This window comes from Labeo rohita, chromosome 20, assembly GCF_022985175.1.
Source record: "Labeo rohita strain BAU-BD-2019 chromosome 20, IGBB_LRoh.1.0, whole genome shotgun sequence".
NCBI lineage: Eukaryota > Metazoa > Chordata > Actinopteri > Cypriniformes > Cyprinidae > Labeo > Labeo rohita.
The window spans coordinates 24,840,241-24,855,711 of NC_066888.1; the positions used below are offsets into that span (position 1 = coordinate 24,840,241).

The 15,471-nt window shown below is 34.1% G+C and overlaps 1 protein-coding gene across 2 annotated transcripts in view; it reads left to right on the plus strand.

The window, feature by feature from the left end:
- The window catches only part of coq8aa (coenzyme Q8A, genome duplicate a), a 34,654-nt gene that overhangs the window by 5,207 nt on the left and 13,976 nt on the right, over positions 1 to 15,471 (plus strand). Inside the window, exons 2-6 of one of the 2 annotated variants that reach the window (XM_051138296.1) lie at positions 242 to 427; positions 2,717 to 3,055; positions 3,780 to 3,846; positions 9,344 to 9,418; positions 12,373 to 12,498. In XM_051138296.1, the coding sequence (XP_050994253.1) occupies positions 263 to 427; positions 2,717 to 3,055; positions 3,780 to 3,846; positions 9,344 to 9,418; positions 12,373 to 12,498 (772 nt within the window). In that variant the 5' untranslated portion in view covers positions 242 to 262. The remainder of the gene's footprint in view (positions 1 to 241; positions 428 to 2,716; positions 3,056 to 3,779; positions 3,847 to 9,343; positions 9,419 to 12,372; positions 12,499 to 15,471) is intronic. The other variant, XM_051138295.1, reaches the window with a different exon arrangement.

Consider the following 15,471-nt stretch of genomic DNA (forward strand, 5'->3'; position numbering starts at 1 on the left):
GTACCAGTATATCATGTCATTGTATGTCATTATGGTAATCATTCAGAACAATGGTATATATTAAAGTACCATGGTATTACTAACTGATTGTACCATGGTAACAGTAAATGTTATATGTCTGATTTTATTTTTTTATTCTTTTTGAACTGCATGAAATTAGTGTGACTGTTTTCCACCCTCATTGTTGGTTAAAAACGGTTGAAGTTGAGGCTATTGAATCACTTCCTTTTCTCCTGTACAGTAGGTGTAAAGAGGAACCATCATGGCAGGCGACATGTTGTTGCTGATGAGAGGCTTAGCCAAGCTCAGCCAGGCTGTGATTGAGACCCAGGCCGGCTCTCTGCGTGGTAGTGGGTTCCAAGTTGTGAGCCAGAGCATGCAAATGACGGCTGAACAGGGCATGAGCGTGGCCATGCAGAAGATCCAGGTGGGTACCTCTATAAATGATATCAGTTTACATTAGGGAATAAATAGTTCTGGCTATAAATTAAAAATGGATGAGAATTGTTCGATGGCGTTGTGAAATAGGCACTGTACCTGTGACAATGCATCAGTTTAGTTCTGTGGTAAAGAGACAAGTTGCTACAAACCATTGCTGTAAACAGCCCATTGTTATCAGTTTTTTTTTTTTTTATAATTAAAATAATCTAATAATTAACAGAGTAATATTAATTGTATTTAGTAAATAGATTATAAATAAGGATGCAGTAATACATTAAGAAATGTATTATGTTACAAAACCATTTTATGTAATTTTTAATAATAAATAAAAAACAATAAAAATGCCTCTTTTTAAAAAACTTACGTTAAAAAGGCTTCAAAAACATGAATCACAGTTTTCCCAAAAATATTAAGCAGCAAAACTGTTTTGAATATAAATAACAATGTTTCTTAAGCATTAAATTAGCATGTTAGATTGATATCTGAAGGATCATGTGACACTGAAGACTGGCATAATGGCTGCAGAAAATTCACAGAAATAAATTACATTTTAAAATGTATTAAAATAGAAAACAGTTATATTAAATTGTTATAACATTTCACAATATCACTTTATTTTTAAATCAATGAAATGCATAATGCGTTTTTTTTTTTTTCCCCCAAAATATTTTTAAAAAATAAACAACCCCAATATCTTAAATGGTATCACACATAATTTATTATAACAATAACAAAAATAATTATATTTATTTGCTATACTATTAATAATAAATATTATTACTATTATAATTATATACTGAACATTGGTAGCCTTGGTAGTCTAACATGTTGCTTTTAGAAAACAATAAGGGGAATAAGGAGATACTTGAATAAATTATTAATAAACTAGTGTTTTCTGAGCCATTGTCGCAAAGATGACAATCCTGACTCGTCATCTGCTCATTGGATGCACCTTTAGAGAGAAATGCATCTCTACGGATTTTATAATGAAGGAGTTTTTGTTTTCGATTTGAATTTTTTTTTTTAAGTAGTAAAGTAATAATTTCAAGCTTCCTATAGATATATTTTTCCTGACTGTAAGGCAAGTATTAGCTAAGTTTCGTTTCATTTTTGTGCAGCGCTCCTGTTCAACACCGTGACATCAGAAAGCGCATCTTCTTTATTTTTACAAAAGCACAACATTTTGTTGATATTGTGAGTGCACGCAAATAAAATTAGACCCTTTACAGTTCCGGATGATATGTTACGCTTGCCTTTATGAGCAAAGATTATGGCGTATTTACATTTTTTTGCAAGTGATTGCGCTGGCAGGAATAACTTTTCCTATTAAAAACAAAACTGAGCTATTTTAATGGATGCAACAGTGTAATGGGAAAGAGAGAGAAAAGGCTCGGGCTCCAGTCGGACTCGGGCCGGTAATTTTGATGAGTTGTCGGACAAGGGTTGGGCGAGGTTGTTATGAGTTTATGCAACAAATGTTTGTTTAATATTTACCGTTCTTATTTTGGCTACTTTCTTATTTAACTGTATAATTTCTTTGATATTTACTTTAGTGTTTTGTAGGCTGAAATAAACGCACACATTTGTTAATAATAAAACAGCCTCATCTTTTTTATGTTTCAAAATTTTATATATATATCTCAACACCACGCCACTGATGGTAGTTGGTCCATTAACACCGTGGTGGAAAAAATCTGCCACCGTCACAGCCCTGGAAAACACCATAAGCTGAAATAAGCCACCTAAAGCTGTTATATTTTGTTTTCACCAAGGCCTTTCGTGACTCATTGCTTTAGTGTATTACAGTTACATGCATCTGTTATTCCCTAATTAATCACCAGTATGGTTTTGTCTAATCCATCGTGCACTATAATGGTGTTGGGTTGCACCTCTTGTTGTTTTTCTCCACAACACATCTAAGGTATTATAACTCCAACAATACGATTATGCAAATGAAATTTAGGCCTACCTGGAGATTGGATTACTGCCTTCAGAGCATAGGAGCACGCTGTGTGCTGCCAAGCTATTTGTGTTATCAAAGCCTCTGGAACTGATTGTGCATTTCAGAGTGTTTTGATATTTCCTTATCAGGCATCAGAAATGCATATCCTCATCGCTTGCTATGAAAATGTATTGCATTGTGTCTAACAGCACCCTTTAATGATGCTTATATTTGCAATATAGCATTGATTCTAGCATTCATCTATTATAGCTGTGGGAAAGCACATGAAATAACTAAAAGATGTTCCATGTATTTTTTTTTTTTTTGTATTAGGAGTTCACAGGCGGTCAGCAGAGTGTTTCTGATTTCAACGCAGACATGGACTCCAAGTATGACTTCACAGCTTCAGAGGAGGACTTTGAGAGCAAAGCACAGGGAGGTTTGAACAGTGATTCAGTTTTCAGGGACGCTAACACAGGTGCTACGCACACATACGGCCAGGCCTCGGGAAAGTCAAAGCTGTTCGAAGGTTACAAGGACCCTACGAGCCAGTTTACCGGACAAACGCGGTCCTATCACCAGGACCACTCTTCCGTGGGAGGAATCACAGCTGAGGACATTGAAAAAGCCAGGGAGGCGAAGCGAAATGGCTCCAAACCACATAAACAAATGGTACAGGCAACCTTTTCCAATCCTTCATCACCCATGAGTAACTAGACATTTGTTCCACCTATATCTGTCATGCATTACAGAGGATAATAATAGTTCCTATGCAACTTGCTTGTTACCCCTAAAGTTGGTGATTGCAGATATAGACACCTAGGCTGAAGAATAAATAACTTTGGAGTTTGTTGAAGACCTGATGAAATGTTTTGATGAGTGCAGTTTGCTGCTGCTGCAAAGGAAAAAACAAACACAAAAAAACAAATAGAAAATTTTGTTAGGACATCGAAGTGCAGTTATCCCTTCTTTCATTCTTACTTTAAATATTACTGTCAACTTAAGAGTACATGATTAGCTTCTTGCTGTTTCTGCTTGGAAATGGATGGTATTTGTAATGTAGAGACAGAGGACAATCTCAGTGTAGAGTTATTAAACAAAACATTTTGTGGTACAGGATAAGTATTTTAGGTCAGAAAAGAGTCTGTTTATATGTCTACACTACCATTCAAAAGTTTTTGATCAGTAGGATTTTTAATGTTTTGTAAAGAATTCTCTTCTGCTCACCAGGCCTGCATTTATTTGATCCAGAAATAGCAGAAATACAGAAAAAGCTGTAATATTGTAAAATATTTTTACTGTTTAAAATAACTGCTTTCTATTTGAATGTAAAAAAGAACTGTAAATGCATCTTGTTTCCCACCATCCACAGTGTGTTTGTTCTTTCTTGCTGTAGCTTAGTGAACGAGCAAGAGAGCGGAAAGTACCGGTCACACGGCTTGGGAGACTAGCTAACTTTGGAGGTAAGGTTGCTGAAATTTTTATGTTTATGTATATGTATGTAGAGTACTGTTTCAGCATTTGGTGCTGGTAAGATTATTTTTAAAATGTTTTTGAAAGAACTCATAAAACAGTGATTCAGTGCTCACCAAGGCAGCATTTATCTGATCAAAAATACAGTAAAATGAATATTGTGATTTAATATTTTTACAATTTAAAATATTTTTTTATTTATTATTTTTAAAAATATTAAATGTATTAATTTAAAAATATAAATTTAATTTAAGTTCATTAAATTCGTTCTAATATGCTAATTTGGTGTTTGAAAATTTTCTTATTAGTATCAATGTTAAAAACAGTCGTGCAGCTTAATATTTTTGTGAAAACTGGATTTTTGATGAATACAAAGTTCAAAAGAACAGCATTTATTTGAAATAAAATTTTTAACATTATAAATCTATTTACTGTTGTCACTTTTGGTCAATTTAATGCAATCCTTGCTGAATAAAAGTATTAAATGTACTGAATAAAAGTATTAAATGTATAGTTAACGCAAATATGAAAATTGTCAACATTTACTCACCCTTAAATTGTTCTAACCTGTATGAATTTCATTCAAGTATTGAACACAAAAAATATTTTGAAGAATGATAGTAACTAGGCAGTTACTGAATAAAAATGGTAGAGTTTTTATCTTGCAATTGACTTTTTTTTTTTTTTTTTTTTTTTTTTTCAGAATAGCGAGATATAAACTCGCAATTGCGAAAAAAAAAAATTAAGTCATAATTGCGAGATGAAAAACTTGCTTTATAACTGACTTTATAACTCGCAACTGCAAGTTCATATCAAGCAATTCTGAGAAAAAGTCAGAGCCGTGAGTTTATATCTTGCAATTCTGACTTTATAACTTGCAATTGCCAACTGTTTGGCAGTTTTAGAGTGAGTAAATGATGACAATTTTCATTTTTGGATAAACTGTCCTCTTAATTTTAAAACACTTTTACTAACCCTCAAGTAAGCCGACATATTAAGATCAAATGGCTAGCTGAATATTTTACACTTACTAACTCTCCTGTTACTGGACTCGACTTAATTGGAGGAATAAATTAAGCATGGATTGCAGTAATTAGGGCAATTTTTACAATACTATTGGTAACTAAAAACCTTTGCGTTTTCAAGGTGCATTCAAACCAACATGCGAAGGCCACAAGTCCACTTCAAAATTAGCACAGAGTCTGTGTTGCCAAATACAGCAAATAAAGACTTAGTGTATGTTGTCTAATTCTGAAAGCCATTTTTTTTGGATGGGTATATTTGGCTTTCCAGGTTGGTGCCATCATTGTGTTTCATGCTCTGATCTAAGGCTGGTTCAAGAGAGTTGCGTTTCTTTCCTCATACAGCATGTCAGAGCCAGATTGAGGGCTCAAGGTTAATCTGCATTTTAACCAGTAATATCGTAGACTGCGGCTGCCCCTGCTTTAGATTATGGGACAGAGCTTAACTGGTCTGGGAATGTGCATCACCTGTTTCCCCTGAGATAGAGCGTCCCATTCTGCTGTGTAACTTTACCCGCTTTTGTTCTTCAAATGGCAGTCTATCAGTTATTTCTCAAAGGACTAGTGCTGAATACAGTTACAGTTAGTGAATGGATGGCTATAGCTGAGGGTTTGGAGTGAAAAGTGCTCTCACATGGGAAAATTAAACACTGGTGACCACAGTAGCTCTCAGGGTAGTCACAGCACTTGTTTTTCACTGACGTACACCAGTTGAGACGTTAAACATATTTAGTGTCTGCTCTCATGTGCTGTTGGTGTGTGTGTGTGTGTGTGTGTGTGTTGGGTGATATGTTGGAGTCCTTGTGTTATCAGATGAACTCTTATCCATAACTGTTACAAGAAAACATGTTTGGACACCTGTTTACCACAAGCCCATATGTGTATATTTGCAGTGACCTGTACATATGACAGGGTACTTGCAGTCAGCATTCTCTAAACCAATGAAGCATTATGGGATTGTGTATAAGGGGAATGTGTTGACAAGTGTTTGTGTGTTCTAGGGATCAAAGATACTGAGTCTGTTCCAGATGACTTTTTTATGTCGCATCCAGTTTGCAAGTGTGCGTTAATATTACATAGTGTCTAAGCAAATTCAGCAGCCACAAACATTAAAACACATTTTGTTAAATATGAAATTAAATTAAGTATTATTATTATTATTATTATTATTAACAACAGCAAAAAAAATACTAAATTATATAAAGTTTAAAGTATCAATATTAATTAATAATTCAATATTGGTTTAATATTTAACAAATTAAAAATTAATAATGTTTACATTTGTAGAATTTGCTTTGTTGTATTGTTATTATTGTCATTTAATAATTATATCTTATAAAATGTAAAAAGGTTTTAAAGTTATAGTTCACCTAAATATGAAAATCCTGTCATCATTTATTAACCCTCAAGTTGTTTCAGAAGGTATTTTGAAGAGCATGGGTAACCAGTCAGCTGCTGGTCCCCATTGACATCCATATGGGGAAAAAAATACTATGGAAATCCAGAAACTGTAAGGTTACCCACATTCTTCAAAATGTCTTATTTTGTGATTGACAGAAGAAAGAAATTCACAGAAGTTTGGAACAACTTTAGGGTGAAGAAATGATGACAGAATATTAATTTTTCAGTCGTCGTTTGACATAGAAATGTCACGTTACAGAATCAAAAGTATTTTGTGACTTATACTAACAGTAGACAACTTTGAGGAAACATTATGTGTGTTTGAATATTGTGTTGCATTTTAAAGTGGTTTTATGTGATAGGTGTATCTGACCTTTGTCCTCACCTTGACTCTTACTCCTGGATATGAGCTATCCAATTCAACTGTTCTCTGGCTCCACTCCTCTAGCTCTCGTTGGATAGTTAAATATAGTGATTAATTGCGTCTGAGAATAGTACCCATCACTTTGGCAGGCTTTCATGTGGCTGCGTTCATCATCTCAATTTTAGTGACTGTAGATAGCCCTTAAATCAGTGCCCTAACAACTGTTTTTAGGTAGCATGTTCATTTTGTTTACCTTGTGTTTATGTTCATAAGCATACCTCTCTGTTTTCGTAACATGAGACTTGGGCCCGTAGTGTCCTTGGTAATGCTATCGGGCAATCTGAAAGCCATCTTAACCGCCATGTGCCAGCGTGAAAAAGAAGAGCCCTGCTTTGAGAAAGTGTGCAATTATTAAGCTGATGTTTCTGAATTTGAAATGAGTAGCTATAAGTAGTATATGTAGTAATAGTTCAAAAAGTTTGGGGGTGGTAAGGTTTTGAGAAGTGTTGTATGCTCATTAAAGCTGCATTTATTTCATCAAGTACAGTAAAAACAGTAATACCGTGAAATATTATTGCAGGTTAAATGAGCTATTTCACTGTCACATGGTCCTTCACAAATCATTTTGATTTGGTAAAACATTTCTTATTAATGATAAAAACAGTTGTACTGCTTAATATTGTTGTGGAAACTAGGGTCGACTGATTATCAGTGCCAGTATTAAGTATTTTTATGGTCATCTTCAAAACCGATTTGCCGATAAAAGCATTTAAGGAGTTTTTGTCAGAGCTCTTGTTACTTTTAATTTTGACATTTTGACATCCGTGACATCATTTCTTTCTTTTTTCAGAAATGATAAATTGTTGTGCTGCGTAATATTTTTGTGTGAAACTAGGAGTCGACTTATTATAAGTGCTGATATTAAACATTTTTATGGTTATTGTCCATTTTCAAAACCGATTGACCCTTGAAATAATTTAAAAGCATTTAAAGAAATTAAATTCATTAAATGTCAAAATTAATTAATTTTTGACATTTTCTTTTTTTTTTTTTTTTTTTTACCAGACATACATATTTGTTCAAAATATTGGTTATCAGTCTACTTATGATACTTTTTTCAAAAATCATTCTGATTTGGTGAAACAGTTCTTATTATAAATGCTAAAAACATTTGTGCTGCTAAACGTGTGTACGTACGTGTGTGTGTGTAAACTAGGGAATGACCATCAGAGCCGATATTCAGTATTTTTATGGTTATTCAGTATCGGTCATTTTCAAAACCGGTTTGCCGCTAAAGTAATTTAAAAGCATTCAAATAGTTTTTGTCAGAGCCCTTGTTACTCTTAATTTTGACATTAATGTTCATTTTTACACCAGACAAATATATAGGTTCAAAATATCGGTTATCGGTCTACTTGATCTGTAATCTGTATCAGCATCAATGATAATTTTTTGTTATTTTATTTGGTGAAACATTTATTAATGATGAAAACAGTTGTGTTGCTTATTATATTATTGCCGATATTAAGCATTTTGATGGTTATCGGTCATTTTCAAAACCGATTTAAAAGCATTCAAATAATTTAAATAATTCAATAATTTAAAAGCATTCAAAGAGTTTTTTGGCAGGTTCCTGTCTGGTGTTTTCATTTTTACACCAGACATGTATAGCGGTTCAAAATATCGGTTATTGGTCTACTTCATCTGTAATAATCGGGATCCATGATACTTTATGTCAGGATTCTTGAGAAAGCTCAAAATAACAGCATTTGTTTTAAATAGAAATCTTTTGTAACATTTATAAATGCCTTTATTGTCACATTTGACAAATTTAATGCTTTTCTTTCAAAAACAATCTTACTGACTCCAGACTTTAATAATTTTACCCATTATTTATTTTTGATTGGTACGTTTTTCTTCCTGGATTGGGTAAATACATTATATTTATATTGGATTAGTCTATCTGCGCGTAATGGAACGCAAATGTTAAGTATGTTTAAAAAGAGGAAATGCAATACAGTGCTTTAGATGTTGCAGTGGTTGAGCGTCCTGGCATGGCCCCTTGTGTTTTCCTCAAGTCCTTAAACTCCTGCATAGGACATGAAAACAGGAACCTGTTTAATCATCAACCACAACTGACCTAGAACTTCCCCTGCAGTCTTAATGAAAAACTTTACCGGGTAAGAGCCAGCGTCAAAAACACGTGTTTCTGTAAGGTGTGTCAAGACTTCTGGAAAAAAAACAGCAGGGTGAAAACATGTTGGCCCCATTTCTTGCCAGTGTACACTGAGGTTTAGTTTCACAGCTTGATTTACACCCGACTTGGAACCCCTCCTAATTTTCTCAAAAGCCGGGTATGTTGCATAATCACAAAATTACATAACTATTGAAGACTGCATCAAAACTTGTTATTGATTCGCAGCTCTGCCACAGCAAATGTGCTGACCACAGAGGTTTGGAAATGCTATTTTGGTGTTTCCCTTTGTCAAGCATTTATACAGCTTCAGTGTTGTTGTGGGTGTTTTTCACGAACCAGCCCAAGAGACAGATGTAAATGCAACCCATTTTTTTAAAAAAAGTTTTGTTTGCATGGTGTAAGTGTTGATTTGAGGTGTGAAATAATGACTTGATAATGTTTCAGTATTTAACTTCTGTTAATTTATGGACCATTTCCTTTTTTTATATTTTAATCCCTTGCAGGTCTTGCTGTGGGTTTGGGTATTGGAGCTTTGGCAGAAGTGGCAAAGAAAAGCCTAAGATCAGAGGAGAAAAATGGTAAGACATTTGCATTATCTACTAGAATTGAACTTTATAGTTAGTTTGGATCAGTATGTTGCTAACAATTTATTAGAACATTTTATTGATTATGTACATGCTATCAGGCATAGTATAATTACAAGTGATGAATTGTATGCAGTTAGTATTTTTGGACTTTAAACCATTTATTTAACAGAACAGATTGTGGGTGTTTAAACTCACATTACCCACACATAAACATGTGCGCTACCTAACAGAACCCACAACAACCCTGTTCTTAACCTGTGTGTATCATTTGCAGAAATGAAAAGATCTTTCCTATTTCTTTCTTCCTTTCTTTTAGTACAAGCAGTACTGAAAGTCTAGTGTGCGTACGGTATTATTTACTCTTAGACAGGAGAGCACCATTGACTGTCTGACTGACTGTCTGTGTTTGCTTAAATTGGACTGTATGTATGATAATATACAACAGTAACATTTACAGCGTTTCCTCATCTAAAGTGCACTTAAATTAGGCTGCTGTCAAGGCTGAGAGGCAGTTTTAATGTAGAGATGTGCCATTTTTGCAGCACATATCATAAAATATTTATATGCATCTGTGTAACTGGTATGAAAAAATGCCGATACATTATTGAAATGTACTCTTACTAAAAGTTTGTTCCTCATTCTTGAAATGTTTAACCTCGTTCACCACTTGTGCACGTAAATATGTGCACCCCTCCCATCATCCAGGATCTCTCAGCTCAACTTCAAATCTTCTTATGGCACAGAGAGAGCTTTAGTTGGACATACACACTGCAGCTGTTGTTAAATGCGATGTGAAACAGCATTTGTAGCATGCTATCGTTGTGAAGGTGTATAAAGTTATTACATTTTAATTGAGGGTTATAAGCACACTTTTTTTATTATTATTATTTTGCATTGCAGAGGTAAGCTTTTAAATTTGGATGAAGCATTATGAACATTTTCTTTATTTAATTTATTTTCGTTTTATTTAGTATAGTTTAATTTTGATTTGATTAGATTTTTTTTAATTAACTTATTTTAAATATTTAGGGTTGATTTATATATGTTGTCTTTAAATTAGGGCTGTTAGTTTAACGAATTAATTAGTTAAGAAAAAATAACGTGATTAATATTTTAATGCAGTTAACGTGTTGGCCCTGCCCCCATATCTATAGGTTATCTAATATTTCATATAGTGAACTGTTGACAAATATGATGCAGAGCAGCAACTCCACAAATGCAGTTATGCCCTAAAATTCAAGATATTGGTGCAAAACATTGCCCCATTTGTCTTTTGTCTCATATTTATATATATCACATATCACACGAGTGTTTATTTTGTCCCAATCTATCACAAGCTCAAATGTGATTTTATACAACAGTTCAGTAAATAAGTTGATATTGGGTCATTCCTTGTCACAAAAAATAGTGGATTACAAAATAGTGGATTACTCAGTAAATATTTGTCCATGACATTTAATATTTTGGCTTTTATCACTATACATGTCTATCTTTCTTCAGAATAAATATTAGCAAAATCAAAAATTTGAGCCGGGGACCTATGGTTGAGTTGACACGGAATGACCCTATTGCGTTATATTGTAAATACAATATTTGTTTTTGTTCAATTTTACTGAGAACTTATTACCTTTGAAGCCATAGCAGAATTGTTGCTAGTCTCATATTGAGTTGCAAACGTTTTGTTTTACTAGCTTATTTTGGTGTTTGGATCTACGCCCTCATCTTCTGTGCCTGTAGGCATTGACAGCTCAATGTGTCATTGAAAAATGCTAAAAAAAAAAAAAAATATCTTGCTTGCAACTAAAGGCTTTGTTCATCACATCAAGAGAATACTAGATTCCTGTTACACCGGTTATTTGCAGAAATGTCATGGTTTAGCTCTCTACTTAGTTGCATTATGTCAGTCTGACTGCATGGGAACTCGGTGCAAATGTGTTCTGAGGACAGCGGCCTGTAACTAGATCTTATCTATGTAGACACCCAACGTGCTGGATAATGATTACTTTTGACCTCATTATCACATCCAGGAATAGTACTAATGTCCTCACAAAGATAATAAAGACCCTGATCCAATGGTTTATGGGGTATTGTTTACGTGGACAAATGGTTCTCAGCGGTACATATTCTCTTTATAGTTTTAAATGGCACATAAAGCAGCTGTTTGAGTTTTTGGACCTGTGTATAAAAAAACATGAGTCAATTTGTCTCATTAGGCATTACTATGCTGAACATTCTTGTTTTTTTTTTTTAAAGAAATAATTCACCCAAAAAAAAGAAAAGTTGCTGAAACATTACTCGCCCTCAGGCTGTCCAAGATGTAAATGAGTTTTTTTCGTTCTTCTTATTTGGAGAATATTTTGAGAAATTTTGCATTACATCACTTGCTCGGTCTCTGCAGTTAATGGGTGCCGTCAGAATCTAAACATCAGATGAAAACATCAAAATAATCCAAACAGTAATCATCAAGACTCCAGTCCTGCATGTTTATCATTAAAAATAAATAAATATTTTGGGCTAAAAATATCTTATATTCGTAATATTGCTTTTGTCCAATAAAGTTGTCTTGTCTTAATCAGGTGAGAAATAGGCACAAATCAAGCAAATCAAGTTAAATAATATATTGAAAAAATATATATTGGTAGATTTAAAGTTAAAACACCTTAATGATAGATTTGTTTCTTACAAACAAAGCTTTTTGCTTTACAAGATAATAATTGATGGACTAATCAACATGTATGGACTCTTATTCTGACGGCACCCATTCACTGTGGAGTATCTGTTGGTGAGCAAGTGACGTAATGATAAATTTTTCCAAATTGGTTCTGATGAACAAACAAACTCATCTACATCTTTGATGGTCTGAGGGGTTTTTTTTTTTTTGGTGAACTATTCCTTTAGGATGTATTTCAGTCCAAAATGTTGACAGACTCTATAATTTCACACAGGTGACAAGAAGGCAGTCCTGGACAACAGCCCCTTCCTTTCGGAGGCCAACGCAGAGCGTATCGTCAGGACATTATGTAAAGTGCGTGGGGCGGCCCTCAAGCTTGGCCAGATGCTCAGTATACAGGGTAAGAGAATGCTGTTTGTACTGTACATAACAAGCTACAAAGCGACAAATGTTAGTCCAGGTCACTCCTCAAGGATTTATTGGGGCCATTGAGACGTCCTCCATGACTGATAGGATTCATAGCCCGTGGCTGCTTCCAGTGTTGGGATGGTTGTAAGTCATGGCCACTCTCAAATTAGACTGGTGCGTGTTTGAGGCCCGTTTTGATTTTACGGTCTGATGATATGAGTGACTATAATCCTCTTATAGAAAGGTGCAGAGAAATTGGAGATGCAGTTTATTTCCTCTCTGATATGCAAACGTCTAAAGATAAAATAACCTCATGTCCTTCCTACATTATTTTCCACACAGCAGTGGAAAATGGATGCTAATTTTTCTTGCTGACTGTTCAGGGTCTTCAATCACTACCACTCTGGACACTCTTGAATTAGTTCATTTTCATTATCTTAAAGGATTAGTTCACTTCCAGAATAACAATTTTCTGATAATTTGCTCACTCCCATGTCATCCAAGATTTCCATGTCTTTCTTTCTTCAGTCGAAAAGAAATTAAGGTTTTTGAGGAAAACATTCCAGGATTTTTCTCCATATAGTGGACTTCAGTGGTAGCTAATGGGTTGAAGGTCCAAATTGCAGTTTAAATGCAGCTTCAAAGGGCTCTACATGATCCCAGCTGAGGAAAAAGGGTATTATATAGCGAAACAATGTCATTTTCTAGAAAAAAAAGTATATATTTTTTAACCACAAATACTCATCTTGCACTAGCTCGACTTCACGCATTAAATAGTCACATTGGAAAGGTAAAGCAAAAATAATGGAGTTTTTCGCCCTACCCTACCTATTTGAACAGAAGTACACAGACGAAGAACTAGGGCTAGGTGTTATGGCCAAAAATTATCACAATAATTTTTTCCATATCAGTCGATATTAATTATCATGATAAAGGTCAAATTTTTTTTATTTATTTCAAGTTTAAAGGAAGATTTTTGCTACAGTGTGAAAGTTGTAAAAACCAGATGTTAATTGTGGCTTTAAACTATTCTCTATGGTCAGACCATGACAAACATTTTAGTTTTTATATTCTTTACACTTTTTCCAGTCATTTTTAAAATCAAATAAAAATAATTTCTTAGTTCTGCATGTTTTAAGAAAGAAGCAGATTTGTGTTGCCTGATAATATTAATAATAATATTACATTTTTTTTTTTGTCTTTTAGAAATACACATTTGATAGATAGTAGCTTGAGTTAGGATGCAGATGTAGATTTATGTTCATTGTCAAAAATCAGAAATATCTGTACAAATTGTAGCAACCTAATTTTTAATATAGTGAAATTTAATTATTCTGACTGTTTTTATTTTATTGATTTATTTATTTTTAATTAACCATTACCCTTGCATAGTATCATCCATAGTTCATGAACCTTTCCAGCGCGATTGTGTAATGCGTGAAGTCATGCATGCACATCACAAAGCTAGTGCAAGATGAGCATTTGTGGTTTAAAAAGTCTATAAATGTTTATTTTTTTAGAAAATTACGTTTTGCTAGATAACACCCTTATTCCTCCTCTGGGATCGTGTAGAGGCCTTTGAAGCTGCATTGAAACTGCAATTTGGTCCTTCAGTCCTTTGACCACAATTGAAGTCCACTATATGGAGAAAAAAAAATCCTGGAATGATTTCCTCAAAAACCTTAATTTCTTTTGAACTGAAGATAGAAAAATATGAACATCTTGGATAACATAGGAGTAAATTATCAGGGAGTTTTTATTCTGGAAGTGATTTAATCCTTTAAAGTTCTTCTTATCTAAAGGCTTACATCATCATCTAACCAGATGAGAAGTTAATGCATCACTGGTTGTGCATAAGACATTTATTTCAAAAACACAAAAATTTGACTGACCCCAAACTTTTCAATGATAGTGTAAGTAGGAACTAGTACTGTAAATAACAGAAATGATTTGCTTGCCTCACATCCTTGGATCTACTTCTGTCTGCCTTGACCAGGAACTCAAACATTGTCTGACTTTTTCTGTGACACAAATGGCCCCTTCTCTGTGCAAATATGTTGATTATTTCTGGTAGGCATGTGAGGTCATTCTCCCCCGCTCTGTGTGCATGAGTGTGTATTTGAAAGTGAGAACGAAAGCATCTGTGTCACCCGATCAAGAATGCAGCACATAGATTATTGTAGCACGGCCTCCCTGCATGACATTTCCAAACCTTGGCCGCCGCACATGCACTCGACTCATGCACCACGTCACTCTCATCAAGATAGATCAAGCAGTATTTTGTAAGCTGCACATCCCTGCGACTGGCAGTGAAGGACAGCGACAGCGCTGGCATCGACCAGGCTCAAAATAAGCCCATGGCTATGCCAGAAACGTGACCTTTAGTCTACGCCTCAGGAAGTTTTGATAGGCACTAGGGGTGGGTGATTTGACAAACATCATACTATGATGTTTTTTTTTTTTTTTTTTCAGGAAAATCACGTTTCATGATTTTATTTGGAATCTTTGTCATGCTGGTTATTAGTATTGTGCAAGTTGTCTGAGCAGTACAGCCAAACTAATTTCCCTTTTTTAAAAGCAAAGCCTTACAAGGTAACAAAATATTAATAAAAGAGCATAGCAGACATAGCAGCCAAAGTGAGATAAGATAGAAATCTTTATTTTATCTTTGTTATTTTTAATACACACTACAAATACACATAATATACAAATAAAACAAACAGTGCTTTATGTTTCAGGTACAGTAGATGTATTTAGCAGTAGCATTCAAGAAATTGAATGAGCAAATATAAAAATAAAACGCAATATAAATTGTACAGTGATTCTTATTAAAGCAACTGTTAAAGTTCTTCAGTCAAGAGCACTGAGTGATTTTATTTTTTTTTTTGTGTGTGTTTTGTTTTGAGATTTGAAGGGATAGTTCAAACAAAAATACATATTCTATAGTCATTTACTCACTCTTAAG